The 27,387-nt window shown below is 47.2% G+C and overlaps 1 protein-coding gene across 1 annotated transcript; it reads left to right on the top strand.

Annotated features, from left to right (window-relative positions):
* Positions 1 to 265: 265 nt before the first annotated feature.
* On the top strand, positions 266 to 27,387 carry RBM5 (RNA binding motif protein 5). Its single transcript, XM_066245344.1, has 25 exons — positions 266 to 383; positions 1,710 to 1,785; positions 3,353 to 3,518; positions 6,526 to 6,681; positions 10,771 to 10,840; positions 11,322 to 11,395; positions 13,768 to 13,851; positions 14,824 to 14,884; positions 15,634 to 15,699; positions 15,955 to 16,115; positions 16,714 to 16,811; positions 17,421 to 17,508; positions 17,684 to 17,761; positions 17,846 to 17,918; positions 18,560 to 18,645; positions 19,038 to 19,122; positions 19,323 to 19,414; positions 21,827 to 21,988; positions 22,546 to 22,695; positions 22,843 to 22,914; positions 23,530 to 23,709; positions 24,130 to 24,204; positions 25,601 to 25,698; positions 25,776 to 25,905; positions 26,777 to 27,387. The coding sequence occupies exons 2-25, from the start codon at positions 1,769 to 1,771 to the stop codon at positions 26,900 to 26,902; spliced, it is 2,448 nt and encodes an 815-aa protein (XP_066101441.1). The 5' UTR covers positions 266 to 383; positions 1,710 to 1,768; the 3' UTR covers positions 26,903 to 27,387.

The following is a 27,387-nucleotide window of genomic DNA, read 5'->3' as shown; positions in this document are numbered from 1 at the left end:
CTTAAACGCACTTGTAAAAAAGGCAAAAAATTCCTACACCTAGTAAAGGCAAAAGCTCCAACCCGGGTCTGCAAAAGGCAGCTAAGCAACAACCGCGGTTTGGAAGAAAGGGAAAATACGCAGGAAATTAACACAGGGTGTTGTAACTGACAGACTGCCGTAATGACCACATTTCCCAGCAGCCCTCCCGCATCCAGGCACCTTCGCGGATTGGACGCGTCCTTGAGGGGCGTGTCAAGGGAGGGGGGTCGGCGCGAGGCACTGTGGGTAGGAGACGGCGGTCGACGGAGGCGCCATTTTGTGGAGTGGCGGTACCCTGTTGGAGATTCTGGGGCACAAAACCGCTACTTCTGTAACTTTGAAGGTAACCGCACTTCCTGAAGGTAAGTGCGGAGCCGGTGGTAACGACCGGCGGTTCTTACTGTTAGGGCAGGCCTTATGGAGCCTCCTTTCCAGCCTCGCGCGGGCGGCGGCCGATCAGCTAGCTCCAGCCGGATCTCACGGCGGGTAGGGCAGGCAAACTACCCGAGGCGTTGGAGGCCCTCGCCCATCGCCCACAGCGCTGTCAGCTTTCAGAGGGCGTCCTCCCGCCCCGCGCCAGGCCCGCTTCTTTCGGGCTCTGAGTGTGCCCCTGCCGGGACGTGCCCCAGTCTCCTTGGCCCAAATAAGCGTGCATCCGTCGCTGTCCCTCGGGTGCTCCCCTGCAAGCCCGGCAATCTCCGGCCACCATCGCCCCGCAGCTGCACGGAATCCGCCTTCTCCGGAAGGCTGTTCAGTGGAGGCTGATCTGCGGGCTGGGAGCCTCCTTGGGGGGGAGGGGACGAGAGGGGCGTGTGCAGGGAGTTAGGGAAAGCTGGGGGCCCCAGTCGGTCACACAGGCGGTGGCGCCGCCATCTCGGCCGCGACACCCCGCGGAGGTGGGTCTGGGCACTGCCCAGGAGGCGAAGGGCGGCATCGGTCATTCTGCCCAGGGCTTCGTGTCTCCCAGATGATTCTCTCCCATTTATTAATTCAGCACATGTTCGTTGTGTATCTGCTCTAAAACCGTTTCTTGGACCTCGCAGGCGTCGGACGCGTCCTGTCTGTGTGATGTTTTACCCGCGCCAGGGCGCTGCGGGGTCGGGACTGGATCCGGGCGCGGTGGTTATTGTCGCCCAGGAATTAAGTAGTGGTCGCGGTTTGCGCTTGTCAGATGGAAGTAGATTTGGTTCAGCCGTTGTGTTATATGTACATGGGGTAGAGAGTTCAATCGGGTCAGCATCCCGGCTTCTAAAAGGTTTTATAGATTTTTAATCAGGAAATTTTGAATTTCATGTTGCGCCTTTTATTACTAAAGACACTTTAGTGAATGTTTTAATGGTCATCTACCCTACTGGAGTTTCTTGGCTGCAGAGCACGGGCAGCTGATTGCATCTCTGTCCTTTTTGCTTTGTAATCCTAAAGTAGGGGGAGGGAAGGAATCTTCTGCTTTCGTCCTTTTATGGTTTGTTATTGAATATGAAATCTGTTATTTTGAAGTATGTTTCATTTACCTGCTTTCCTCATTGTTAAAAAGGGTAGTTATGATTTTAATGTTGACAGTCCCCACCTTCCCTCCCCGCCTTCTATGGCTTTGATGAAATTCCAACCTCAGTAGGTGTCCCAGATTATACAATGATTGGCTTAACTGATCTCAGATTTGCAACAACCAATCTATCTTTTTTTCCTAGAAAAAAAAACCCCAAAATTTGAACCTCTTGGAACAGTGTGCTAGATCTTCAGTAAGACAATGGGTTCAGACAAAAGGTAAGTTGCTGCTGTATATATGCCTTTGATCGCAACATTTCCGTGGGATTGAACAATTTTTTAAACATTGTTTATGAAACAAATATTTGGCCGTCTACTTGTGTCAAGCATTGCTATTAGCACTTTCAGGATCCTTGCTCTCGTGAGCATGCAGTTTAGTGAGAATTAGAGTACTACTTACTGTGTGAAATGTGCTGTGAGACAGGAAGCTGAGAGGGCTGTTAGGACACATAGGAAGCATGTGTTTTTTCTCGAAAGGGCCAGGGAAACTTCCTGGAGAAAGTATTCTCTAAGAGGAAGCCTGGGAGGTGAGTGAGAATTAGGCAAAGGAGTGCTGGGTGGAGTGGGTCACTGAGGTTCCCAGTGTAGATAACAACCTGTGCAGAAGCCTGAAGATCATACATGTTAGCACTTGGCACAGTACCTGGCTGTAGTAGTGAGCATTCAGTGAGTGCTGGCTCTTGTTATTATTGCCTGCATTGCAGGATGGTCCAGGTTTATGAAGCTGAAGAGATTTGGGCCGCGGATTACATATAGAAAAACTGCTAATGAATTAGTGGAGGATTGAGGTGAGAGCATTTGGCTGCTGTGTCATCTGTTGAGTGGATTCTCCCACTCAAACCATTTGATTTAAACACACAACCTTTATTCAGACACCTGCCTCCTCAGTATTGAGGCCAGTCCCAGTGATGGATCAAATTGACGGCCCAGGGGACTTAGGAAGTATTCGTGTCACATGATGTTATTTTAATTGTGTCAGCAGTCTGATTCCAAAGAACGTACTAAATTAACATTTACCTTTTTTTTAGGTCCTTTCATCCCCATATGTCACATAATGAAATCATCCTGGACTAATTGTTTTCATTGATTTATTTTGATTAAATTTGTAGATTATAAATGAGGTCCTTATAATGTACTCTTTATCTTGCCCTTACACAGTATTATGAATCTGGTAAACAGTTTATGAAAGAACTGTATATCTGTGGTCAAATGGGTTTGAACTTGTTGCTTTTAGATTTTCCAGTGCTGCCCAATAACCAAAAATAAACGTTGTAGGAAATAATATTCTCTGACAGTGCTGGTTGTGTCTAACAAATGCCTGATGGGAAAAAAAGATTTATTTAACTCATCCAGGTTGTGATACCCTTGAGAGTAGATAGGTCAAGATGTGTTCTCCTTTGAAATTGGGTGAAATACTAATAATTTTTTCTTTCTACCTTTGATCACTAAGATTGAAATCAGATAATCTGGGATAATCTGTAGATCACAGGCTTGGGAAAACAGGATAAATTTGAACAGCCTGGCCCTTGCTCAAAAATATTAAACTCAAACATTTGCTATCTGTATTTTCAGATTTAGCATGAATTTCTAAAAATTACCTTGCTTAGAGGGCTGTAATATCTTCCCAGAGGTTATCTTTGTGGATTGGAATTTAGTGATAACTTTTAAGGGGTACGTAAAACTGTATATCTTATAAACGGACCTGTGCAGTTGTGTGTTCAAGCATGTTTTCTGAAGGTACAAAATGTGATTTACTTCAGAGTAAATGACAATTCTTTTCCCGCAGAGTGAGCAGAACAGAGCGTAGTGGAAGGTACGGTTCCATCATAGACAGGGATGACCGTGATGAGCGTGAATCCAGAAGCAGGCGGAGGGACTCAGATTACAAAAGATCTAGTGATGATCGGAGGGGTGATAGATACGACGACTACCGAGACTATGACAGTCCAGAGGTGAGTGACCAGCAACTGTTTATGAATTATATGTTTAACACCTTCTTGATAGATGTAAGTCTATCAAGTATGGAAATCTCTCCTGGAGTATTATGTTCAGTTGCTCTATTATTCTGAAATCTGTTGAGTGTAGTATAATCCTCAAGGACAAACGTAGCCTAATAGAAACATTGGCTAGGGTTTACGTAGGGCTTACCATGCACCAAGCACTCTTTTGAGCACTTTACTTAATGAACTCATTTAAGTCTCCCTAGAACCCTATAAGGGAGGTGGTGTTTCCATTTTAAAGATGATACAGTCAAGTATGATAATATGCCAGCCCTATGCCTCAGATGGTGTTTCTTAACCTTTTTTTTTAAGTGAGAGACTGACAGGAAGAGAGAGAGATGAGAAGCATCAACTCCTTAGTTGTGGCACCTTACTTGTTCATTGATTGCTTCTCGTACATGCCTGGGCAGGGGCTACAGCCAAACCAGTGACCCCTTGCACAAGCCAGCAACCTTGGGATCATGCCAGTGATCCCACACTCAAGCTAGAAAACCTAGGCTCAAGCTGTTGACCTCAAGGTTTCAAACCTGGGTCCTCAGCATCCCAGGTCAACGCTCTATCCATTGCGCCACCACTGGCCAGGCTTACCAGTTAATTTTTTTTTTTTTTTTTTTTTTTTTAAATTTTAGAGAGAGGAAAGGGGAGAAAGACAGGAACATAGATCTGTTCCTGTATGTGGCCTGACCTAGAATCAAACCGGCAACCTTTGCATTTCAGTAGGACACTCTAGCCATCCTGCCAGCTCATGGTGGTATTTCTAAAAGTTGTAGTTACAGTCACCTTAGCCTAGCTTTTTTTATATTCTTTTCCATATGTGGCTTTATTTAAAAATAATCATGCTGCCCATATAATTTTGCATTCTTTATCAATTTTTTTTAAGTTTTTTTTGTTTGTTTGTTTGTTTGTTTTTTACAGGGGCAGAGAGAGAGAGAGGAGAGAGGGATAGATAGGGACAGGCAGGAACAGAGAGATTAAAAGCATCAAGCATCGCCTGACCTGTGGTGGCGCAGTGGATAAAGCATCGACCTGGAAATGCTGAGGTCGCTGGTTCGAAACCCTGGGCTTGCCTGGTCAAGGCACATATGGGAGTTTATGCTTCCAGCTCCTTCCCCTTTCTCTCTCTCCTTTCTCTCTCCCTCTCTGCCTCTCTCTCTCCCCTTCTCTCTCCTCTCTATAATGGAAAAAAAAAGAGCATCAAGCATCGACCCTGGCCGGTTGGCTCAGCGGTAGAGCGTCGGCCTAGCGTGCGGAGGACCCGGTTTCGATTCCCGGCCAGGGCACACAGGAGAAGCGCCCATTTGCTTCTCCACCCCTCCGCCGCGCCTTCCTCTCTGTCTCTCTCTTCCCCTCCCGCAGCCAAGGCTCCATTGGGGCAAAGATGGCCCGGGCGCTGGGATGGCTCTGTGGCCTCTGCCTCAGGCACTAGAGTGGCTCTGGTCGCAACATGGCGACACCCAGGATGGGCAGAGCATCGCCCCCTGGTGGGCAGAGCCTTGCCCCTGGTGGGCGTGCCGGGTGGATCCCGGTCTGGCGCATGTGGGAGTCTGTCTGACTGTCTCTCCCTGTTTCCAGCTTCAGAAAAATGCAAAAAAATAAATAAAATTTAAAAAAATAAAAGCATCAAGCATCAGTTTCTCGTTGGGACACCTTAGTTGTTCATTGATTGCTTTTTCATATGTCCCTTGACCATGGGCCTTCAGCGGACCGAGCGACCCCTTGCTCAAGCTGGTGACCCCAGGGTTTCGAACCTGGGTCCTCCGCATCCCGGTCCAATGCTCTATCATCCACTGCGCCACTGCCTGGTCAGGCTAATTTTGCATTATTTTTGTTTTTAATTGATTTTAGAGAGACAGAGAGGAAGGGGGGAAGAGAGAGAGGAAAGCATTCATTTGTTCCACTTAGTTGTGTACTCATTGGTTTGTTGCTTCCCATATGTGCCCTGACTGGGGATCTAACCCACAACCTTGGTATTTCAGGACGATGTTCTAACCAACAGAGCTAACCAGCCAGCGCCTTGCACTGGTTTTTTTTCTTTTTCCACTTTTTTCATGTACATATCGTAACAGGTAATGGTATTTCATTGTGTGTTGGTATACTGTACAGTGAGTTGTGGTTTTTTTGGAGTTTTTTTTGTTTTTTTTACAGGGACAGAGTAGAGTCAGAGAGAGGGATAGATTGGGACAGACAGACAGGAATGCAGAGAAATGAGAAGCATCAATCATCACTTTGTCATTGCTACACCTTAGTTGTTCATTGATTGCTTTTTCATATGTGCCCTGACGGTGGGGCTACAGCAGACCAAGTAACCCCTTGCTCAAACCAGATGAGCCTGCACTCAAGCTGGTGACCTTGGGGTCTCAAACCTGGGTCCTCCACATCCCAGTCCTATGCTTCATCCACTGTGCCACCACCACCCGGTCAGGCTACAGTGAGTTGTTAAAGCATCCATCCTAAACTAAATAATTGTTGATTGCCCTCGCCGGTGTCTCAGTGGAGAAAGTATTGGCCTAGCATATGGACATTCCAGGTTCTATCCCATCAGGGCACACAGGAGAAGCAACTAGCTGCTTCTCCTTATCTCCCTCTTCCCTTCCTGCAGCCAGTGGTTTGATTGGTTTGAGCGTGGTCCCAGGAACTGAGGATAGCACATAAGCCTCAGGTGCTAAAAATAGCCCCACACTTGAGCATTGGCTCCAGATGGGGTTGTCAGGTGGATCCCAGTCAGGGCACATGTGGGAGTCTACCCCACTATCTCCCCTCCTCACCTAAAAAAAATTGTTGACAGTTATTTTTGTTTTGTTTTGTTCTGTCCTAGAAAACACTGCAGTGAATGTTGTTACAGAGTTTTCATGTCACCTCTGTTTTTTTTCAGAGATAAATTTTTAGGAGTGGAGGACCTGGATCAATGGGTATTAAACCCAGTGTGATTTTCATTGTGATTTTGTTTTTTGTAAATCAGAGAGAACGTGAACGAAGGAACAGTGATCGGTCTGAAGATGGCTACCATTCAGATGGTGACTATGGCGAGCATGACTATAGACATGACATCAGCGATGAGCGGGAGAGCAAGACCATCATGCTGCGTGGCCTTCCCATCACCATCACGGAAAGCGATGTAAGGGAAACGGCAGTTCTAGCGTGCAGCCAGTGGGTACAGTGACCTGTTGAGCTTCTACCATTACATTCTTGTGTTGTTATTTATCTCAAGTTCATATCTCAGCTAGTGAAATATATGTCTGTCTTCAGGGTAGACTTCTCTCAATTCAGTTCATTCATCCATATAAGTTACTATTTACATTTAGGCTTTGAAACTCTGTAGAGTTGTCAGAAGTTCCTTAACTGCAGGGACTAGGTCTTGTTTCTTCAATATCCCTTAGAAGGTCCCCAGTACAATGTTATTGAATTGGTTACTTACTTGGTGAGTATGTATCAGTAAAAACACTTTTTTCATGATCTGGTCATCCTTTGATTTGATGAACAGTATACTATTATCTATTTGAAATTCCTGAGAAGCCATTTTCTAGCTCCCCATCCTCAGACTGGCCAGCTGGGGCCGTGGTGTACTGGGCCCTGCCTACTTTCCTTCTTTCTTTTCTTTTTAAATTGTTTTCTTCTTTTTTGGTTTGCTTGTGTTTATTATTGGTGCACTGCCTGGTTCCCAGTGGTTCTGTGGCTCTTACCCATTCCTTCCAGGCACATCCGCCACCTACCTCTCCTGCAGGCCGCTTTGGATGTGTCCATCCTGAGCTGTGTTTTGCTTGAAGGCTACTTTATGTGAAGCCTTTCCTAGCCTAGAAGGCAGGATTTCTTCTTCCCTGGTCTTCCCAAAGCACCGTACTTGTGAAATTCATGAAGCACTTACACTGTGGCTGTTGACATCCACATCTCATCTCCCCTGTAAGACCATATCTGTGAAAACAGCCTTCCATGTGAACTGGCCATCTGTGTCCCTAACTCTTTTTCTTTTCTTTCTTTTTTTTTTTTTAATTCATTATAGAGGGGAGAGAGAGAGAGAAGGGGGGAGGTGCAGGAAGCATCAACTCCCATATGTGCCTTGACCAGGCAAGCCCAGGGTTTTGAACCGGCAACCTCAGCATTTCCAGGTTGACGCTTTATCCACTGCGCCACCACAGGTCAGGCCTGTGTCCCTAACTCTTGAATGCAGGAAACTGCTCAGCCAGTGTTGGTGATCTGAATGTTAGATTTTGAAATGTTTTTAAAAAGGTGAATATATAGCATTGTGCCAGTATCTACTGTCTTGGCATATTCAAAGTAATTTTCTAACTAATGTTTGGTGAATTTTAGACAAAGTTGAAGATAAGTATTGAGTTCACACAGCTTTGGTCTTCTGAACACTGGGAGTGACAGATGTGAGGTAGGACATTAGCGTTAGTGGCGAGCAGTTAGGACTCGGACCCACTGCCTACCTGCTGTGTCCTGTGTTCAACACTGCGGTGACACAGAGCCATGCCATGGATGACTGGCTAAGGTCAGCAGATGGGGAAGACAGGGCAGAGTAAAGGAGTTGGTGTGGGGGAGGTCCGGGAACGTGGCTCTGAGCTGCTTCAGGGAGATGGTTACTAGTGGAGGGAAGGAAGCACTCCGGGGAGGTGTTAGCTGAGCTGACGCCTGAGGGATAGAAATAGTTCGGTCTGATGGAGAACTGGGGGAGAAGGGTATGTGACTGGCTGGCTCTCCAAGTAGGAAATCCTGGAAGATGACCTGGGAATATAAACACACTTGATTTAGACAAGGCCTTGCAACCAACTTGGACTGAAGTAAAATGTTTTTAGCCTGGCCTGTGGTGGCGCAGTGGATAGAGCGTTGACCTAGAAAACTGAGGTCGCTGGTCGAGTCCCTGGGCTTGCCCTGTGAAGGCACTTAGGACAAGCAAGCAGTGAACAACTAAAGTGAAGCAACTCTGAATTGATACCCCCCCCCCGTGTAAAATCAATAAATCTTAAAAAAAAAAAAAAAAAAGCAAGCGTTTGGTAGGAGAGAGGTGGCTTGGAAGGGGCTGTCTGGGCCAGGTGCTGTGTAGCCTTCGGAGCTGAGTGTGGAAGTAAGTTATTGAAGGTTTTCTTGCCTAGTAGCAAAAGCTGTGCAGATTTAGAGGGATGGAAAGACAGTGGGGGGAGTGGGGGATGAGAATCCTGGGGAAGCCTGTTCCGGAGGGTTAGCTTGTTCATCTGATTGTGCCCTTAGGGGTCCATCAGGCCTGTGGCCCTGGGATCCCGCAGAGGATGTGGGTGGCCTGGGAAGAGCGGTGCCCCACTGACCCTTTGGACCTCCCTGCTGGTCCTGGAGTGAGAGGGTGATGCTGTGTGTTCTAGGTTTGTTTTGGGGAAATAAACGGTCTCTGCCAGAAAAGGTCGGTGTGTGAAGTGGAAGTCTCAGGTTCTCAAATGCTGTACAGTAGTAGTCTTAGACCATTTGCTTGTTGGGATCTTTAAAACGTTTTAAAAGGATAGTATTTAATCTCCTGAGTTTCAGCTTATCATTCATTATTGTTTTCCTGTTCAGTTTGTCCTGCCACTGACAGGTGAATTCTTAGAGTAACTATAGTTACTTTGTTGCCGTTTATGTACTGTATCACTATTTTTAAAGTGACTGTCTTTAGTTACTATGTTACTAAGGAACCTGAGTCACATGGTTGGATCTGGCTCAGTGTAGCACTTCTTGTGCTCTGCAAAAATAAATACAGTCAATTTTCCCTAGGGAACTACAAGTTAGGTTCTTATGAGGCTCTAGTCACATTATCATCAACTTTGTTTTATATGTGTTTATTTAGAGATACTTTATTTAACATACAGTCTTGATTTAGTAGCGTTGAACTCATGGCCAACGGCACTATAAGTCATACCTGAATAAAGCTTACCTGTGTGTGTGTGTGTGTGTGTGTGTGTGTGTGATCTGTAAGGTACATCATGGTATTCTTGTGCTAGGAACACTAGACAGCACAAAAATGGGAAAACTTGGCACTAAATAGACTGTGGAAAGGGTACTTGTTTCTCATGTGGAAGCATCACCCCTCCAGGAACACGTGCATTGGGCGATTCAGTTCCTTCACGTGCAAGCACGTGTCTGCAGACCAGCGGGAAAACGCAGCACGCACCGACTTGGTTACAGGGTTAGTGACGAGACACATTCGCACAGACGGTGTACACAAATAAGGAGGACCAACTGGGTAATCCTGCAGCTTTTGCACATAAGGAGCCACTAAGAATCTGTTTCACAAATTGGCCCTAATTTTTATCCCCCTGGGAATATTTCTTCCTGGTATGATTGATAGACTAATGTATTTTTTTTTATCATTGCCTCTTGCAGTAAGGGCTTGGTCCTTACTGCATCAATAAGAAAAATATGAGCCAGAATTGCTTCTTTTAGACCCAATTAATGTTCATTTTGATTTATTAGCCTAACAACAAATGAGCTTTGTTAAATTTTTTTTTTTCCCCCCTGAAACTGGAAACGGGGAGAGACAGTCAGACAGACTCCCGCATGTGCCCGACTATGATCCACCCGGCACGCCCACCAGGAGCCACGCTCTGCCGCGACCAGAGCCACTCTAGCGCCCGGGCCATCTTTGCTCCAATGGAGCCTTGGCTGCGGGAGGGGAAGAGAGAGACAGAGAGGAAGGAGGGGGGGGGGGTGGAGAAGTAAATGGGCGCTTCTCCTGTGTGCCCTGGCCGGTAATCGAACCTGGGTCCCCCGCACGCCAGGCTGACGCTCTACCGCTGAGCAAACCGGCCAGGGCTGAGCTTTGTTAATTTTTATCATTAAAGTAAATGTAAGGAAGTTAATCATGTACCTCAGGACAAGAACACATCATCTGCCTCTTGAATATCATTTTCTCTCTGCTCCTGTAGAGGAGCAGAGGACAGTGAGATTAGACTAAAAGGGGGGGCTTGATGGACAGGACTCAGTGAGCAAGACTATATCGTAATGTAAATAACTGTGCCTGAGGGAGGCTCCCAGGCAGCATGTAAAGAATATCTTTAAGGGTTCAATAAAACATTAATTTCTCTGAGAAATAGTCTTTCTTTTATTCCAGTTTTAGAATCATTGCATTTGGGTGATAGCAGTTCAAAACTTGGCCAATTAAGCAGTTGAAATAGCCCCCACTCTTCAAACTTGAACTTGCTTTGGTGGGGAGTTGTTTGTGGCTGAGGCTTTGACTGTAGATGTGCAACACCCTCTGCAGATTCGAGAGATGATGGAGTCCTTCGAAGGCCCGCAGCCTGCGGATGTGAGGCTGATGAAGAGGAAAACAGGTGAGTGCACTTGGTTCCGCCGTTCTCGTTCTCCCCCCCAACCCCCCCCCCCACGCCTCAGCCCCCAAGACCGTCCTGAAACCCCCAGTCTTCGAGCACATGAATTCAGAATGAAAGGTTTGCCATGGCTAAGGAATGTGACTCTTTGAAAACGCTAATAGAGAGCATCTGAGGACCTTTATAAAACTTTATTTTTAGGGACTTTTCTTTCCTTCGGTAAGTAATGATTTATAAACTCGTTTGTAGTCGGTTGCATGGTTACTTTTTAAGTGTGGAATCAAATCAAGTGGCATTTAGCTCAGACGGCTTGGTTCCTTGCCATGGCAAAGTATCAAGAAGATCCCCAAGTCAAGTCACATTTGTAAAGCTGCTTCCCAATTGGCTTTGTCACGCAGTGTTGAAGCAGTGGGAGAGAGATTCACCTGTTATAAAGGAACTGACTAACACGAGTATCCCGTCTATATCTGAATGCTGTCTCTAGGTGTAAGCCGTGGTTTCGCCTTCGTGGAGTTTTATCACTTGCAAGATGCTACCAGCTGGATGGAAGCCAATCAGGTTGCTTCACTCACCAAGTCTAGATATTCATGAAAATGGAACAAGTCTGTACAATTAAAAAGAAAAGGTTGAAGGAGTGGTTTGTTCCAAAGGAGTGACTTTAAAAATAGAAAAGCTTTGTATATATTAAAATTGATAAACTGGAATAAATATAGTTCCGACAGCTGCATTGCATAGTGTGCTCTGCCCTTAAACATGTCTACCTGGCAGGGCTTTGTAACCACTGAACACCTATCTGGTGATTACCAAAACTTCTGATGTTCCCACTTCCCTACCTGATTTTGTTACTATTCATTCTGTCCATTGAGAGTAATTTTAGAATATCCAACTCTCAATTGTGACAGCAAGGAGAATACAATAGAAATCTGCTGTAGGCATTTTATAAATAATTCCTTCCTTTTGCTTGGAGACCACAGCCTCCTGAGGGCATTGCTGCTCTTACAGGTCTTCAAAGACCGTTTAAGGGCCTGGTGGAATTTATGAACAATAACCTGATGAAATTAGCCTTGGAGCGGGTGTCCTGCTGCTGTCTAATCTAGTTAGAGTGGCGTTAACATTCTAATCCCCCTGAGAGTGCCTGTGATAGTCTCTTCACAGCACATCATTGATGGTTCTTTGATGTAGCATTAACTGAAATGACAAGATAATATTCAATGTTTGGCACATAAATAACATTTTTGCCAGAACTCCAAAGCACAGTATTGAGTGCTTTAACCAAGTGCATTCTGGGAAGTTTTCTTAACTCGTGTTGCTGTTCTGCAACATTTTATGATTTGTCACCTGTAAATAAGAATTCTATTCTTTTGTTAATATATTGCCATTTATAACAAGACTCGCTAATTTTGATTTGTTAGCTTTTTAAGTCATTTTCTTAACCCAGAAGTGACATCCTGATCTTGTAAAAGTAGAGCTTCGTTCATTTCAGACCATGGACACCCTCCTAGTAAACCCAGAATGTGCAGCAGCATCATGTGAGTCTGTTTCCTTGGCGTGGTAGTATCTTTTGATGCAGAGAATGTATCAGAAGGATTTGCCCTTGCCTGAGAGTTTAAAACTCCTCTAAGAAATTAAAGCCTGTAAGACATTTCAAAATCTCCACAATTTTAATGTATACAAAGCTATGCTCATGTGTAATACTTTATTACCATTCAAATTCACTCCAGAAATAAAAGGCCAATAAGATTAGGGACTCAGTGGTAGTTTGGAGTCTCCCCAGCACACATCCCTCCTAGGGGATGATCTGTTGACGTATCTGCCAGCTTCTTTATTTTTGCTTCTGTACAACACTAGGAGTGGATGGCCCTTTGGCGCTTTCCCTCTTAGCCAGACATGCAGTCTTGCTTTAGATATTGCAGAGACAACATTCACAGCATGTCTTAACTCTTCCAGGATTTGCAAGAACCAAATTGCTCAACAGTATGTATTTTCAGAGGGGTTAGACTCCTTTTAAAAATCCCGGTATCTGACCTCCTGCTTAAGTCTGTCTGGTAGTGTCAGAACACCCCTCTCCCTCCCCTCCTCGCCCCCAGGAAAGATAAAGGTGCTCCTGTGAAATGAAGACTCTTTGGGGGCAGGTGCTGGGTGTACTCTTGGTGAAAATTAAGTCCCTTTTAGTCACATGGTTGACTTGAAGGATGAGGTGGTGTACAAGCATTTACAAATGTTTCCTACCCCCCTGAAGAAACTTCATTGGCCTCCTGGTTACTCATCTTGAAAAGAGTACCATCTATTTCAGTGAAAAACACATCTGTCACATGACATTATTGCAGTTGGCAAAGTCTCATGTAGCTGTTTTAGAGTTGATGGCATTCAGAATAGTCCCTCCTGAGAAGGAGTTGTGACCAGATTCCCTTTAAAAATGAACTTCCCTCCCCATGTCTCCCAGAGGACACATCCTGAAGCAAGAGTTTGGGGGCAGGAACGTGAAGGCTTTTACTTTGCATAGGACGTGGGACTGGGGGAAGTGAAGCGAAGCCCAAGGACACCATGCTGAGGCCTCACGTAGGAGACCACCTCAGAATTGGGAGAGTTGTGTTTTCTGCTTTTTGAACTAGACTGTCACTCTCAGGCAGCCTGTCACTGCTGATTGTTAGGACTTCGGTCTCTGCGGGAGACACGGCCTGGTGCATGTCACGTTTAGCGTTTGGCAGCTTTCTCAGCACGCCCTGACTCCGTTGACCTTTACTCCGCATCCCATTCTCTTACTGCCTATCTGAAGGATTGGATGGGCAGAGTAGGTGGCGGTGGTTGGTCTTCCCCGTATGTTGTCCATTTAATTCCAGAGCACTGATTTTTCCGAAGTGTGCTCTGCCCTGGGAAAATGGACACACGTTCCCCACAATGGGAATAACTTACTACTTATTTTTTTACAGAAAAAGTTGGTGATTCAAGGAAAGCACATTGCAATGCATTACAGCAATCCCAGACCTAAGTTTGAAGATTGGCTTTGTAACAAGGTAAGGCTATGTTCTTCCCACAAGACAACTCCTTCAGGGGTGTGTGTGTGTGTCCATCCAAACAAGGAGACGGAAGTACACAATCACCAGTTTTTATCATAAGGTGCTTTTCACGCTTTGTAACTTTCTTTGGGTCCTCCAGTATACATATTAGAGGACAGAATCCCTGGAACAATAGAGATTCTATTTATTAAGATCCAGGTTCTAAGCCTAGTAATTTTTTTTTTCTTTTTAGAGAGATAGAAAAAAATACTGATTAATTGTTCCACTTATTTATACCATTGTTGATTCTTGTGTGTGCCCTGACCAGGGATTGCACCAGCAACCTTGGCATGTCGGGGCGATGCACTTACCAGCTGAGCTACCCGGCCAGGGCCCTAAGTCCAATGTTTTCATTAAGATTTTAGGTTTGTGTCATGTCTTTACAGTTTCTTGAATTCCAGAGCTTTCAACTTTTGGCAACCTCTTAATAACATTAGGAAAAATCCTTGTGACCCTGCTCAAGTTATGTAAGGTCTCTTATGATCTAATGCACCATTTTGAACTTGGGTGTTGCCATTGACATTTTGAGAGTGCTCAGACTCTTTGTTCTGCCTCTGTCCTGTGTTCAGTATTTTCTCTGCCTTGTTTGTGTACATCGAGGGGTCCATATCATGCATTTCTGGTACAAGAAAGAACTTTTCCAGTGACTTGCTGTAGGTTTCTAGATGAACTGAAACTTTTCCCCAACTTGATAAAAATGGAATTCTACTTCAAAATATGCCAAGATTTGTTTTTCTTGGAAAAATTCACATAATGAAGCATTCTAAATTTTTAGGTTAATACTCCTTTATCTTGGGTACATGGTATTACTTTCTGCTTTTTATATTGTTTATTGGGACTGGCCCATGGCCCTGTTGCTCTAACCCACATTGTTCCTAGTAAGCCTGGCCTACTGTGAGAAATAATTACAATAAAAGTTTTTTTTTCCAGTGCTGCCTTAACAATTTCAGGAAAAGACTAAAATGCTTCCGATGTGGAGCGGACAAGTTTGGTAAGCCCAATTCAGCTATGGGGAGTGTGCAGTGAAACCTGATTGGTTGGGTTATCTGTGAACTTGGGGAAGAGTATAGATTGTAGAGCCTTTAACAAGTCATGAGGATATTTTCCTTAAACCTTCTTACCATAGGTTTGGTAGAGGCTGCTGGTGATTATGAGGGTAGAGAGTTCTTTTTTGTATTTTTCTGAAGTTGGAAATGGGGAGGCAGTCAGACAGACTCCCGCATGCGCCGGACCAACCAGGATCCACCTGGCATGCCCACCAGGCATCGCTCTGTTGCAACCAGAGCCATTCTAGCACCTGAGGCAGAGGCCAAAGAGCCATCCCCAGCGCCCGGGCCATCTTTTGCTCCAATGGAGCCTCGGCTGCAGGAGGGAAAGGGAGAGACAGAGAGGAAGGAGAAGGGGAGGGGTAGAGAAGCAGATGGGCACTTCTCCTGTGTGCCCTGGCCGGGAATTGAACCCGGGACTCCTGCACACCAGGCCTACACTCTACCACTGAGCCAACCGGACAGGGCCGAGAGTTTTTTTATTTTCTGAGATTAAACCTCTTTGCCTGGTATGCAGTCTGCATCTACTTTTCTTAAGTACAAGGGTCATGTCAGTACTGCACTTGTCCAAATTTAGAAAATTCACTTAAAGTTAAGATTTTGGGGTTTTGATATCTTTTTTTGTTGTTAAAGCTACATTGGTTTATTGTTTGTCTTCAATTACTGAGTGTCCCTCTCTTTTTCCCTTCTGTAGACTCTGAACAGGAAGTGCCCTCTGGAAACACAGAATCGGTTCAGTCTGTGGATTACTACTGTGATAGTAAGTTCCCGGATAATCTTTTGGCCTTTACGTTAGCCATTGGAATTTTTGTTCTCGTAATGTTTTTAATAAGCAGCAGCAGAAACTTGAGGTTATCCTATAAAAGATTGATTTCGAGAATCTTTTCCATGTCAAAGTGAAAGATAGACTAGGAACCTTCGCACATGGATTTGTTTATTTGCTTATATTCGAACCTACCTTGAAAAGCATTGATGGGGGAATGCACACTTATGTCCTTTGTCTCATTCATCCCAGCAATCATACTTCGCAACATTGCTCCACACACTGTGGTGGACTCCATCATGACAGCACTGTCTCCCTACGCGTCCTTAGCCGTCAACAACATCCGCCTCATAAAGGACAGGCAGACCCAGCAGAATAGAGGCTTCGCGTTTGTACAGCTGTCTTCTGCAATGGTGAGGGCTTCCTTAGGTCTCTCCTGGTATAAGAAACTGAGCTTTTTTTTTTTTTTTTTTTTTTTTTAATTTATTCATTTTAGAGAGGAGAGGGAGAGAGGGAGGGAGGGAGAGAGAGAGAGAGAGAGAGAAGAGGGGGAGGAGCAGGGAGCATCAACTCCCATATGTGCCTTGACCAGGCAAGCCCAGGGTTTCGAACCGGCGACCTCAGCATTTCCAGGTCGACACTTTATCCACTGCGCCACCACAGGTCAGGCAGAAACTGAGCTTTAAGAGGCAAATGTGGTTCCATCCAGTTGTGATACTAACTTGTGAGCCCAAAGTTTAAGACTACATAGTGACAGTCTTTTGCTCCCTTGGATGGGAGGTAAAAATGGCGCATGCTCCTGAGGCTAACTCGGAGCCGCGTTTACTCCTTTAACAGTGCTGGGTCCCTTCTGTCCTGGTGGAAAGGGAGGTCGTTTTTTTTTTTCCTCAGGGTTTCATATCCACAAACAATAATGATTTGCTGTTGTTTTTTAAGGAAAGCTCTGTTTTTTTGATTGGGGTAGGTGAAATTTTTAATTACGTGACAAAATTGTTTTTAATTCTGCTTCAGGATGCTTCTCAGCTGCTTCAGATATTGCAGAATCTACATCCTCCTCTGAAAATTGATGGCAAAACTATTGGGGTTGACTTTGCAAAAAGTGCCAGAAAGTGAGTGTCTTCGTTGTCCTGTTTCAAACTGCTGCACATGCGCACTTGCCCGGATGCTTGGCTAACTGTACCCGTAAGCCTGTGTTCTCTGTGCGAGGCACTGTCCTCCCTGGTCACTCAGGCCGGGAGGGAGACAGTTGTCTCCTCTTAGAGCTTGATCTCTCTGTCCTCAAAACCAGTTGCCAGAAAAAACTTCAGAGCAGGACCAAGGCAGAAATGGCAGATGGATTGAAAACGTGTGCTGTGCAGACTGCTGTAGGATAGCACAGCCTGTCTGGAAATAACCCCCTTCTGGACAGCATGCCCATGGCTTCGTGTGTAGGGCTTCAGCCCAGTGTGTCCATGTCCCATTTCTAGTGTTGTTGCTCAGCCAGAAGACACCTTACTTGATGGCAGGGTACAAAGTAGAGCAGTGATAACACTACCAGGACACTTGCCCACTGAGGACTTGGCCCACGGAGACCCCTCCCTGCTCTGAAAGGTGGTCCTGCTGGCATTCGAGACCTCCCAGGAAAGGCTGAAGTGAATTGCTGTCGCTTTGGCTGTGTGGGGTTATTGGTTGGGAGCCTACTGAGGTGGAATCATGTGACTAGATCTTTGTGGTTTCAGAGACCTGGTCCTCCCCGACGGTAACCGGGTCAGCGCCTTCTCTGTGGCCAGTACAGCCATTGCTGCTGCTCAGTGGTCATCCACCCAGGTAAGATGGAGGGATTTTTTGCTCAGAGTAGTGTGGGGGTGTTGCCCACGTTCACAGATGTGACCTCTCCTGTAGTGCTTGCCTTCGAAGCTCTCCAGGACGTTTTTAGGGAATACTTCCTAGTTTCTTTTCTTGGTACCTAAGTTTATGTGTTTGCTCTTTTGATGTTTCATAGTCTCAAAGTGGCGAAGGAGGCAGTGTTGACTACAGTTACCTGCAGCCAGGCCAAGATGGCTACGCCCAGTACGCGCAGGTCAGTAGATGTGACCAGCATCCAGCTTCTTGTCTCCAGAGTGTGTGTCTGACAGTAACAGCTCTAACGGGTCCTCTTCTTCAGTACTCACAGGACTACCAGCAGTTTTATCAGCAGCAGGCTGGAGGGTTGGAATCTGATGCGTCATCTGCATCAGGTATAAACTTCATCTCCCTTTTCTCTTTTCTTTAAGCAGCTGTGATTGAGGAGATGCACCTAGATGTTCTAGCGAGACCCAGAGCTATGACTCTCTTCCCCTGCCAGACTGGGAGGCACATTCAGGGTTGTCACCATGTGTCTAACAGGCTGGGGAAGTTAGAAAGTGCTTGTGTTCAGCAAGAACCAATCACAGTCTCCTAAAGACCATGTCATGATCAGTGTTCATTCTTGTAATTCAGTTATATTTCCCATCTCGGTGTTCTTAGTAATCCTGAGTGCCCATGTAGGTTTAGGCGAGCAGAGAGATTGTGTTCCCCAGACCTCAATCAGAGGGGTCACAATGAGAAGGATTGGTTAAATTTTTGTTCTGGAATTCTAAAAGCCTTAAGAGTTAATTAAGTCTTTTCTCAACCTCAGAGTCGATATGGATTCTTTCCTTTTTAGCCATTGTACGGAACGTTTATCACATTCTACTAGGATTATAAAAATGAAAATGTCATAGGTCTAGGTATTTAGTGGGGATAAGCTTATTAAGAACTGACTTACACAGACAGAAAGTGAGACTGGGCATTACAGATAAAGGTGCTTGGCTTGGCATTCAATGCTTGGCTCTCCTAACCCCTGTGTTTGCATCATCAGGCACTGCAGTGACCACCACCTCAGCGGCCGTAGTGTCCCAGAGCCCCCAGCTGTATAATCAAACCTCCAACCCACCCAGCTCTCCGGTAATCCTGTTGTCCTAGATACAGACTGGTGACTGTTGGGGGAACTTTTGTTTCGTTGAACAAATATCTTTCCCTGCTGTATGGGCCAGGGTTGAATAGTATATACACTCCAACCTTACTTGTCTGGATAGTATTAGATAATAAAATAATTTTGTGTATATATTTTAAATATGAGATTCCAAACAGGGTGTATTTATGCTTTCTGCATGCTTCAACTTGACGGCCTTTAGGGAGAGAGTCACCAGCTGTGTTTGGCTCCCGTGTTGCCGCAGCATTAGCACAGTGTGTGTGTCAGGGGAGCCCTTCCTCCTTCCTCCTGGATGATTGCAGTGGTTTAGTTCTCTTAAGAGGCTGTACAGTTGAAACTATATTGAAGCTGCTGTTCTTTCCAGACTGAGGAAGCACAGCCTAGCACTAGCACAAGTACACAGGCCCCTGCCGCTTCCCCCACTGGTGTAGTTCCTGGTACCAAATATGGTAAGCCAATCCTCTGGGTCTGTGGACAGTTGGAAGGTCGTAGTTGTTGCTTTTGTTTAATAAGAGTTCCTCTTCCTTTGTGGGTGTCAAGAGGGCCGCTGGGGATGTGAGAAGAGGAGCATTAGGCCTGCTGCATCTCGGCAGCTTAGACTGAGTGCAGCTGGTGTCTCTCCTTACTGGGCTGGGTTTCGCTTTTGCAGCGGTGCCGGACACATCCACGTACCAGTACGATGAATCTTCAGGATATTACTACGATCCCACAACAGGGCTGTACTACGACCCCAACTCACAGGTAATTGCACTGTTCTGCTCAGTTCCACTAGAAATATCTTAGTTGCACTTAGTCCATTTAAATTTTTAATTTTGGGTTAGAAAAACTGTTTTGAGGCAAAATATACATACAGAAAAATGCACAAAAGTATGCAGTTCTTGGAGTTCAGACACATTCATATATCTACCAGCACTGAAATATGAGAGAAAAATTCCTAGATATCACAAGGTCTCACATGCGCCCTGCTAGTCAGCACTCACCGCTTCTGTAACTACTGTTCTGACTTCTCTTACCATGGACTTTTTATTTTTGTATTCCCCCCAAGTGAGAAGCTGGGGGTAAGGGGATTGGCAGACAGACTCCCGCATGTGCCTGAACGGGATCCACCGGGCATGCCCATCAGGGGACGATGCTCTGCTCATCTGGAGCGTTGCTCTGTTGCAGCCAGAGCCATTCTAGTGCCTGAGGTGGAGACCATGGAGCCATCCTCAGCCCCTGGGCCAACTTTGCTCCAATAGAGCCTTGGCTGCGGGAGGGGAAGAGAGAGAGAGAGAGAGGAGAGAGGGGGGAAGGTTTGAGAAACAGATGCCTGCTTCTTCTATGTGCCCTGGCCGGGAATTGAACCCGGGACCTCCACATGCCGGGACTGTGCTCTACCGCTGAGCCAACCAGCCAGAGCCACCATGGATTATTTTGTCAAGTAAAATTTATAGGTAGCTATTAACCTTTCTATAGAAGTTTTTTTGTTTTGTTTTTTTTTAGTTAAAAAACTTTCATTTGTTGATTTTTGAGGGAGGAGAAGGGAGGGAGAAAGAGAAACATCGATTTGTTTCATTTCTTGGTTGATTCTTGTGTGTGCCCTGACCAGGAATCCACGACCTTGGCATATTAGGACAACTGTCTAACCAACTGAGCTACCCAGCCAGGGCCCTAGATAGAAGTTTTCAGTTGCATTTTTTCTTCCATCTATTCTTTTTTTTGAGTTGAGATAAAAGTCACCATTTTTACTATTTAGAGTATACAATTTAGTGGAATTTAGCACTCACAGTTGTGCCACCATCAGCACTGTTTAATTCTACAACAATCTTATCACTCCAGAAATAAGCCCTGTGCCCATTAAGCAGTCACTCTTTAGTCCCTCAGCCCCGTAACCACTATCTGCTTGTCTCTATGGATTTGCCTGTTGTCAGCATTTCAGGTAAATGGAATCAGATCATCTGCTTTTCTTAGCATTCCTCTGTGGTTTTTGTTTTTGTTTTGTTTTGTTTTGTTTTTTACAGAGACACAGAGAGAGTCAGAGAGGGATAGACAGGGATAGACAGACAGGAACGGAGAGAGATGAGAAGCATCAATCATTAGTTTTTCGTTGCGACACCTTAGTTCATTGATTGCTTTCTCATATGTGCCTTGACTGCGGGCCTTCAGCAGACCAAGTAATCCCTTGCTCATGCCAGGGACCTTGGGTACAAGCTGGTGAGCTTTGCTCAAACCAGATGAGCCCACACTCAAGCTGGTGACCTTGGGATCTCGAACCTGGGTCCTCCACATCCCGATCCGACGCTCTATCCACTGCACCACCGCCCAGTCAGGCTTCTCTGAGTTTTTGAGGGTAGAAATGATTAGATATGTGGAGTCATATTTTATTTTGGGAGGAAAAGCAACTTTAACACTCCATAAATAAACGATTTGTGATCAGGAGCTGTGTGTATATAGAATGGTAAGAATAAGTGCTTTTAGAGGGAAGCTGGCATTGAGAGCCGTGGTCAGAGAGGGAGGTTTGGCCCGTTCCCAGGCGGTGCTCCTAGCTGGACCTAGAGCATGTGGCTCCTGTTTCTGATCCTCCCCTTCCCTGGAAGAGACACAACAGACCATCTCTCCTGGGTCCCTACTGAGTGGGTAGAGTGGCAGCCTGGGGAATAAAGAGGAGAGAGGGCTGGTTCTGCCAGGGCACCTCTTCCCGTGGGCTTAAGTCAGGTTCCTTCGCCCATCATCTCCCAGGCACCCAAGCTGGGGCCGTACAGACTGTGTTTGCTTGCCTTGCGTGTTGTGTATGGTTGAACCAGGTGATACCTGTTAACTAGTTGTCATGGGGGACGTGTTCTGGTCACCCAGTTTGTGTCAAATGTCTGGAGAAGAGTCCAACACATCGCTCTTTGGGACTTCTCAAAGAGTTAAATGTAAATGAGAGCTAGACACTTGAGAGGAAACCATATTCTACTTTTGCCCAAGAAGTCTCACAGCTTCGCTGGCTGGTTCATCGTCCTCGCTCACACCAAAATGTACAGCTCCTCTGGGGAGGAAGTGTGAGCCGTCCACAGCATGGTTTATGTCTATGTTTAGTTTGTTTGACAGCACAGCTTGGACGCACCTTTTGACAAAATCTAGAAGGTAATGGTTTGACAGTAGTCTGCATTAACTGCTTTGTCTTTCTAGTACTACTACAACTCCTTAACCCAGCAGTACCTGTACTGGGACGGAGAGAAGGAGACGTATGTGCCAGCGGCGGAGTCGGGCTCCCACCAGCAGGCGGGCCTGCCTCCGGCCAAGGAGGGGAAGGAGAAGAAAGAGAAGCCCAAGAGCAAGACGGCCCAGCAGGTGAGGGCGCCCTCCTGACCCACAATGTCCGCACTGTGGGCTTAAGTTTTGTTCTGTCATGTTGGTTGTGGCTTTTATTTTTTTAAGATTTTGTTGATTTTAGAAAGAGAGAGAGAAAGGTGGGGGTGGGTAGTGGGAAGCATGAACTCATAGTTGCTTCTCATAATGCCTTGACCCGGCAAGCCGGGGGTTTTGAACCAGCGACCTTAGCATTCCAGGTTGACAAGCCACTGTGCCACCACAGGTCAGTCTTGTGGCATTTATGTCAGCTTTATATGGATTCTTAAAAACTGGACCACTCAGCTTACTTACATTAAGTCTGTGGAGCTATTATATATTGTCAGTTTGCCTGAATACTTAGAGAATATTCTGGAAGACTCACAGGCTCTCAAGTGTGGTATTCATGAATGCCTTTGGAGATGTTTGTAGTTAGAAGTAAAGGCATAAAGGCTTTTGATACAGAGTATGTGTGCCCTGACACAGGACGAAGTAAGTATATTCTTATTCTAAGTGTCTTTACCTAAAATGTCTTTCCATGGTGGTTGTTTTCACATTAGATTGCCAAAGACATGGAACGCTGGGCTAAGAGTTTAAATAAGCAGAAAGAAAATTTTAAAAACAGCTTTCAGCCTGTCAGTTCCTTGAGAGAAGAAGAAAGGAGGGAGTCTGCTGCGGCAGATGCCGGCTTCGCCCTGTTCGAGAAGAAGGTAGCAGCAGTGGGCACAGCCAGGGGTGGTGATGGGCACTGGTGTCGGGTGGGGGGCTTACATCAGGTGAAGGGCTTATGTTGGGTGGGGGCTTACGGGTGGCAGGCTTACATCGGGTAGGGGTTTACACCACGTCCTGTTTCCCAGGGAGCCTTAGCCGAACGGCAGCAGCTCATTCCGGAACTGGTGCGGAATGGAGAAGAGGAGAATCCCCTCAAAGTAAGGAGCACCATCGGTTTAAAAGACCGTATCTGTGGTTTGTCTCCCCCTGAATCCCAGCTGTATCCTGGCTCTTGTGATTTCTACTTAAAATGGGATGTGGTCACTGTTGTTGGCTGTTTGGAGCTTCTTCTGCACAGAGATTCCATGTTCAATACTTAGTGTTCCCTGTGGGAGCAGGTGAGATGGAGCATGGAATGAGGCCTGAATTCGTAAGCTCAGCTAATTGAGTTTTATTGCATTTGTAAATAGAACTTTAATGATGTGGAAAGAGAAAATTAAGACAAGAAGAAAACATACTTTACTTGGTAGCTACTGGTCTCTGTGGGCTGGTTCTCTGCTCTGTGGTATTTGGGGTTTTCCTGTGCAGTCAGTGATTTGAACACAGCCATCCGGGCGCTCTTCTTGGGCCCAGAAGGGCACCAGGGAGGTGTGGGCCCAGCACTCGGGACCTGCCTGCCCCACCCAGCTGCGTGAGTGTGCTTGACCTCTTAAGTGTGGTGTAGAGCAGTGGGCTTCTCACGTCTTGGGTTATGCATTACTTGATCCAGATAGGTGGCTTCCACTCTCTTCCTATTATACATTTCCAGTGACCCACCCCCCTTTTGTCCGCAGAGGGGTCTGGTTGCCGCTTACAGCGGTGACAGCGACAACGAGGAGGAGCTGGTGGAGAGACTTGAGAGTGAGGAGGAGAAGCTGGCCGACTGGAAGAAGATGGCCTGCCTGCTCTGCCGGCGCCAGTTCCCCAACAAAGACGCCCTGGTCCGGCACCAGCAGCTCTCAGACCTGCACAAGGTGGTGCCGCCTCTCTAAGCTGATCTGGGCGGGGCCGTGAGACGGGGCTCTGCCTGCATGGAAGTTCCAGAAGAGCCAGGGCCACCTTTAGAGGGCGGTTCCACCACACAGGCGTGCCTCCGCTGGGGCGGGTTCCATTCCGGACTGCTGCAGTAAAGCGAACTGGAACCTCTTTGCTGGCGGATGGTCTTGCCTTCAGTCTATAGAAAACATCTGAAGTGCAGTAAAACGAGGCCTGTGGTCTGTCTCAGAGTCTGAGTGGGGAGAGCATGGCAGCTTCATACACACTGGGCTCTGGTTTTCATTCTGTAGGTCACTGAACTGTGCTTGGCCTCTTCAAATACGATAGATACTGATAATGGTGTGGTTCAAATTTGGATGTTCTGGATTCTTATCGTGTCTGTCAAATCTCTCCTGTAGCAAAACATGGACATCTACCGACGATCCCGACTGAGCGAGCAGGAGCTGGAAGCCTTGGAGCTGCGGGAGAGGGAGGTAAGTGTGGGGGCAGTGTGCCACCAGCAGGGACGTCGGAGTCTCTGCTGTTAGCTTTTTTTTTTTCTTTTTTGTATTTTCCGAAGTTAGAAGTGGGGAGGCAGATTCCCGCATGTGCCCAACCGGGATCCACCTGGCATGCCCACCGGGGGGTGATGTTCTGCCTATCTGGGGTGTTGCTCCATTGCAACTGGAGCCATTCTAGTGCCTGAGGCGGAGGCCATGGAGCCATCCTCAGCACCTGGGCCAACTTTGCTCCGGTGGAGCCTTGGCTGCGGGAGAGGAAGAGAGAGAGAGAGAGAGAGAGGAGGGAAAGGGGGAAGGGTGGAGAAGCAGATGGGCACTTCTCCTGTATGCCCTGGCCAGGAATCGAACCTGGGATTTCCATACACCAGGCCAACGCTCTGCTGCTGAGCCAACCAGCCAGGGTCACCGTTAGCTTTCATTGCTAGCACTTAATTCCAGGTCCTAGAAGTAAGGTGGGACACATCACACACTTACACTCGGCCACTGTGGCTCGTGTAGACTGGGCCCAGGCTGAATATGCTCTGTGAGCCCCGCACTGTCCCTTGACGGGTACACAGAAGACACCCTGAAGACTGCTCACAGATCCTGTATGCCACTATGCTGGGGAGGGTCACCAGGTCTGCGGAAGCAGCAGGCCCACAGGGGAGCCCTCGGTTGATGAGGAAAGCTTCAGATGCGGTCTAGGGCCAGCAGGACCCATGAGGCTTGCAGGTGGTGTAGGAGGAGGCAGCGGACAGGCCGGGCCAGGGGCAAAGACAGGAGAAGCCTGTGAGGCCAGTGAAGGGCAGGGAGTTGGTATTAATGGGGCAGGTTGAGGGCCAGCCGGACAGGATTTTAAATATGAGTAGAAGCTTATAGGTTAGAAGAGAACCTGTGGGCAAGTCACTTGAGATTCCCCTCCCCAAGTAATTGTGAGGTATCTATAGTTAGGGTATTTCTATTGTTTTTCTTTCCTGTCTTTTCCCACTGTTGATACCAGCTCCCCACGGACAGCTGAACAAGTCCTTGGAAGCCCCCTGGGCATTGTGTCCCTGGAGGTGGGCCTGTCTCAGTGCTGAGGGCAGATGACAGCTCTGCCTTCCCCTTCCTGTGGGACCTGGGCAGGCTGTTTAAAGCATGTGACATGTGCTAGCTAATTAATAAAACTTCTTGTTGGAGACATGGTCCTGCTGCAGGTCCTCTGCCAGTTCGTCTCTCCCGGCCCGCTGTTTCGGATAGGACTAAGTGCAGTGAGGGCCAGGGCATTGCATCTCAGCCCGCTCCTAGAAGGCCAGGCTCCGGGTGGAGCACGTATGTGGCAGGGGCGCAGCTGCTGCCGGCGGTTCCGACTGTAGTCTGAGCGCCTGGCCGTCTGTGTTCTCCCGCATAGATGAAGTACCGAGACCGGGCCGCCGAGCGACGGGAGAAATACGGCATCCCGGAACCTCCGGAGCCCAAGCGCAAGAAGCAGTTGGACGCGGGCACTGTGTATGTGTTGTGAGCACTTCCCGCCTCCTCTGCTGGGGCTCGAGCTGTTTGAGTAACTCTGTGTTTGCCGCTGGCAGGAATTACGAGCAGCCCACCAAAGACGGCATCGACCACAGTAATATTGGCAACAAGATGCTGCAGGCGATGGGCTGGCGGGAAGGCTCGGGTCTGGGAAGGAAGTGTCAAGGCATCACAGCCCCCATTGAGGTGAGCCGTGGGCTTGGGCCTCGTGCTGAGAGGGGACCACGGCCTGAGGGCCGGGGATGCAGGGGCCGCTCACTGGACCACAGAGGGGCCTGTTCCTGAGCCCTCCCTGACGTCACCTGTTTTTACAGTGTCAGTTGGGAGGAATGGCAAGCGCCCTGCTTGATTTTTCTGGCGTTTTGGTATCTTTGGGTTAAACCTATTTTTCTCCTAAAGACTGTATATTTCTGTGTCCTTTGTTATAAACAACTCCTTAACACCGAGACCCGTGTAGCCTTTGTTGGATTTTTTAAAAGGTATTGTGCTTTAATTTTTTCCTAAGTGATTTTGGTTACATATTAAAGCAGATTATAAATTAGTAGGATTTTCATCCATGATAAGAAACCTTTTAAGTGGTCAAAGCCCAGATTGAGGTGCAGTCCTGAGCTCAGAGGCCGCCCCCCGCTGGCCTTCTAGACAAGAACCCACCAGTCACTGCTCCTGCATCGCCTGGTGGTACCTCCCTGGTCAGCCTCCTCCAACCTGTGTCTGCACGCGTTCCGCTGATGTCAGGCCATCTTGCTGCGATCACGGCCCAGAATTACCAGGCTTCGGTGGCATGCTGGGGGCCTTCGTTTCTGGGCATGGGTGCTTGCTCAGCAGACGCTTGGGGGGTGGCTCTGTCCACCTGTGTTCCCCTTTCTTCCTGGGCCCAGTTTATTCCTTCAGCCCTTTGACCTGTTCCCGGCCTCCAGTGCAGAAGTCCTCGTCTTCAGATGGAACTGTCTCTGTCTCCTGGTGGGTGGTCCTGCTCGGGAGGGTGTGGGCCGGCCTAGAGAGAGCTGGAGCAGCTCTGGCCCACCTGCCGGCTGCTGACAGCAGTTTTGTCCTCCAGGCTCAAGTCCGGCTGAAAGGAGCTGGCCTGGGGGCCAAGGGCAGCGCGTACGGACTGTCTGGCGCGGACTCCTACAAAGACGCTGTCCGGAAGGCCATGTTTGCCCGGTTCACTGAGATGGAATGAGACTCAGAGAGAGAGGGAGAACGGGGCGCTCCAGGGCGTGGGGCGTTCGGGCCATCGCCTGAGTGCACTCTCACCACCTGTCTCTAAGGGCATGCCTTGTGCTATTAATAGCTTCTAGGGTGAGCCACCTCATCTGCAAGGCTCTCCGACTCAGAGGAGGTCCCTCACAGGGTTGTCGGCTGAATGGCCTCCTTGCTGGCTGAGGGGACAGTGCGTCTTTTATACTTCCGTGTACATAGTGTAATGTACTGTGTTTTACATGTGTAGCCTACGTTGTGGTCGCTCAGCCCCATATTCCTCGGGGCTGTGAGATGCCCTGGGTGGTGTGTGACACCGAGGCCGGCTGTTGTTGAATGTTGTGCTGTCTTTTCTTGGCAAAAGCCTTGTATATATTTGTATATTAAACATTTGTACAGAATTTTGGAAGATTTTCAGTCTAGTTGCCAAATCTGGCTTCTTTACAAAAGAAATACCTTGAAAAATGA

Source organism: Saccopteryx bilineata, chromosome 10 (genome assembly GCF_036850765.1).
Source record: "Saccopteryx bilineata isolate mSacBil1 chromosome 10, mSacBil1_pri_phased_curated, whole genome shotgun sequence".
Classification (NCBI taxonomy): Eukaryota; Metazoa; Chordata; class Mammalia; order Chiroptera; family Emballonuridae; genus Saccopteryx; species Saccopteryx bilineata.
This window is presented reverse-complemented; position numbering and strand designations above follow the sequence as displayed.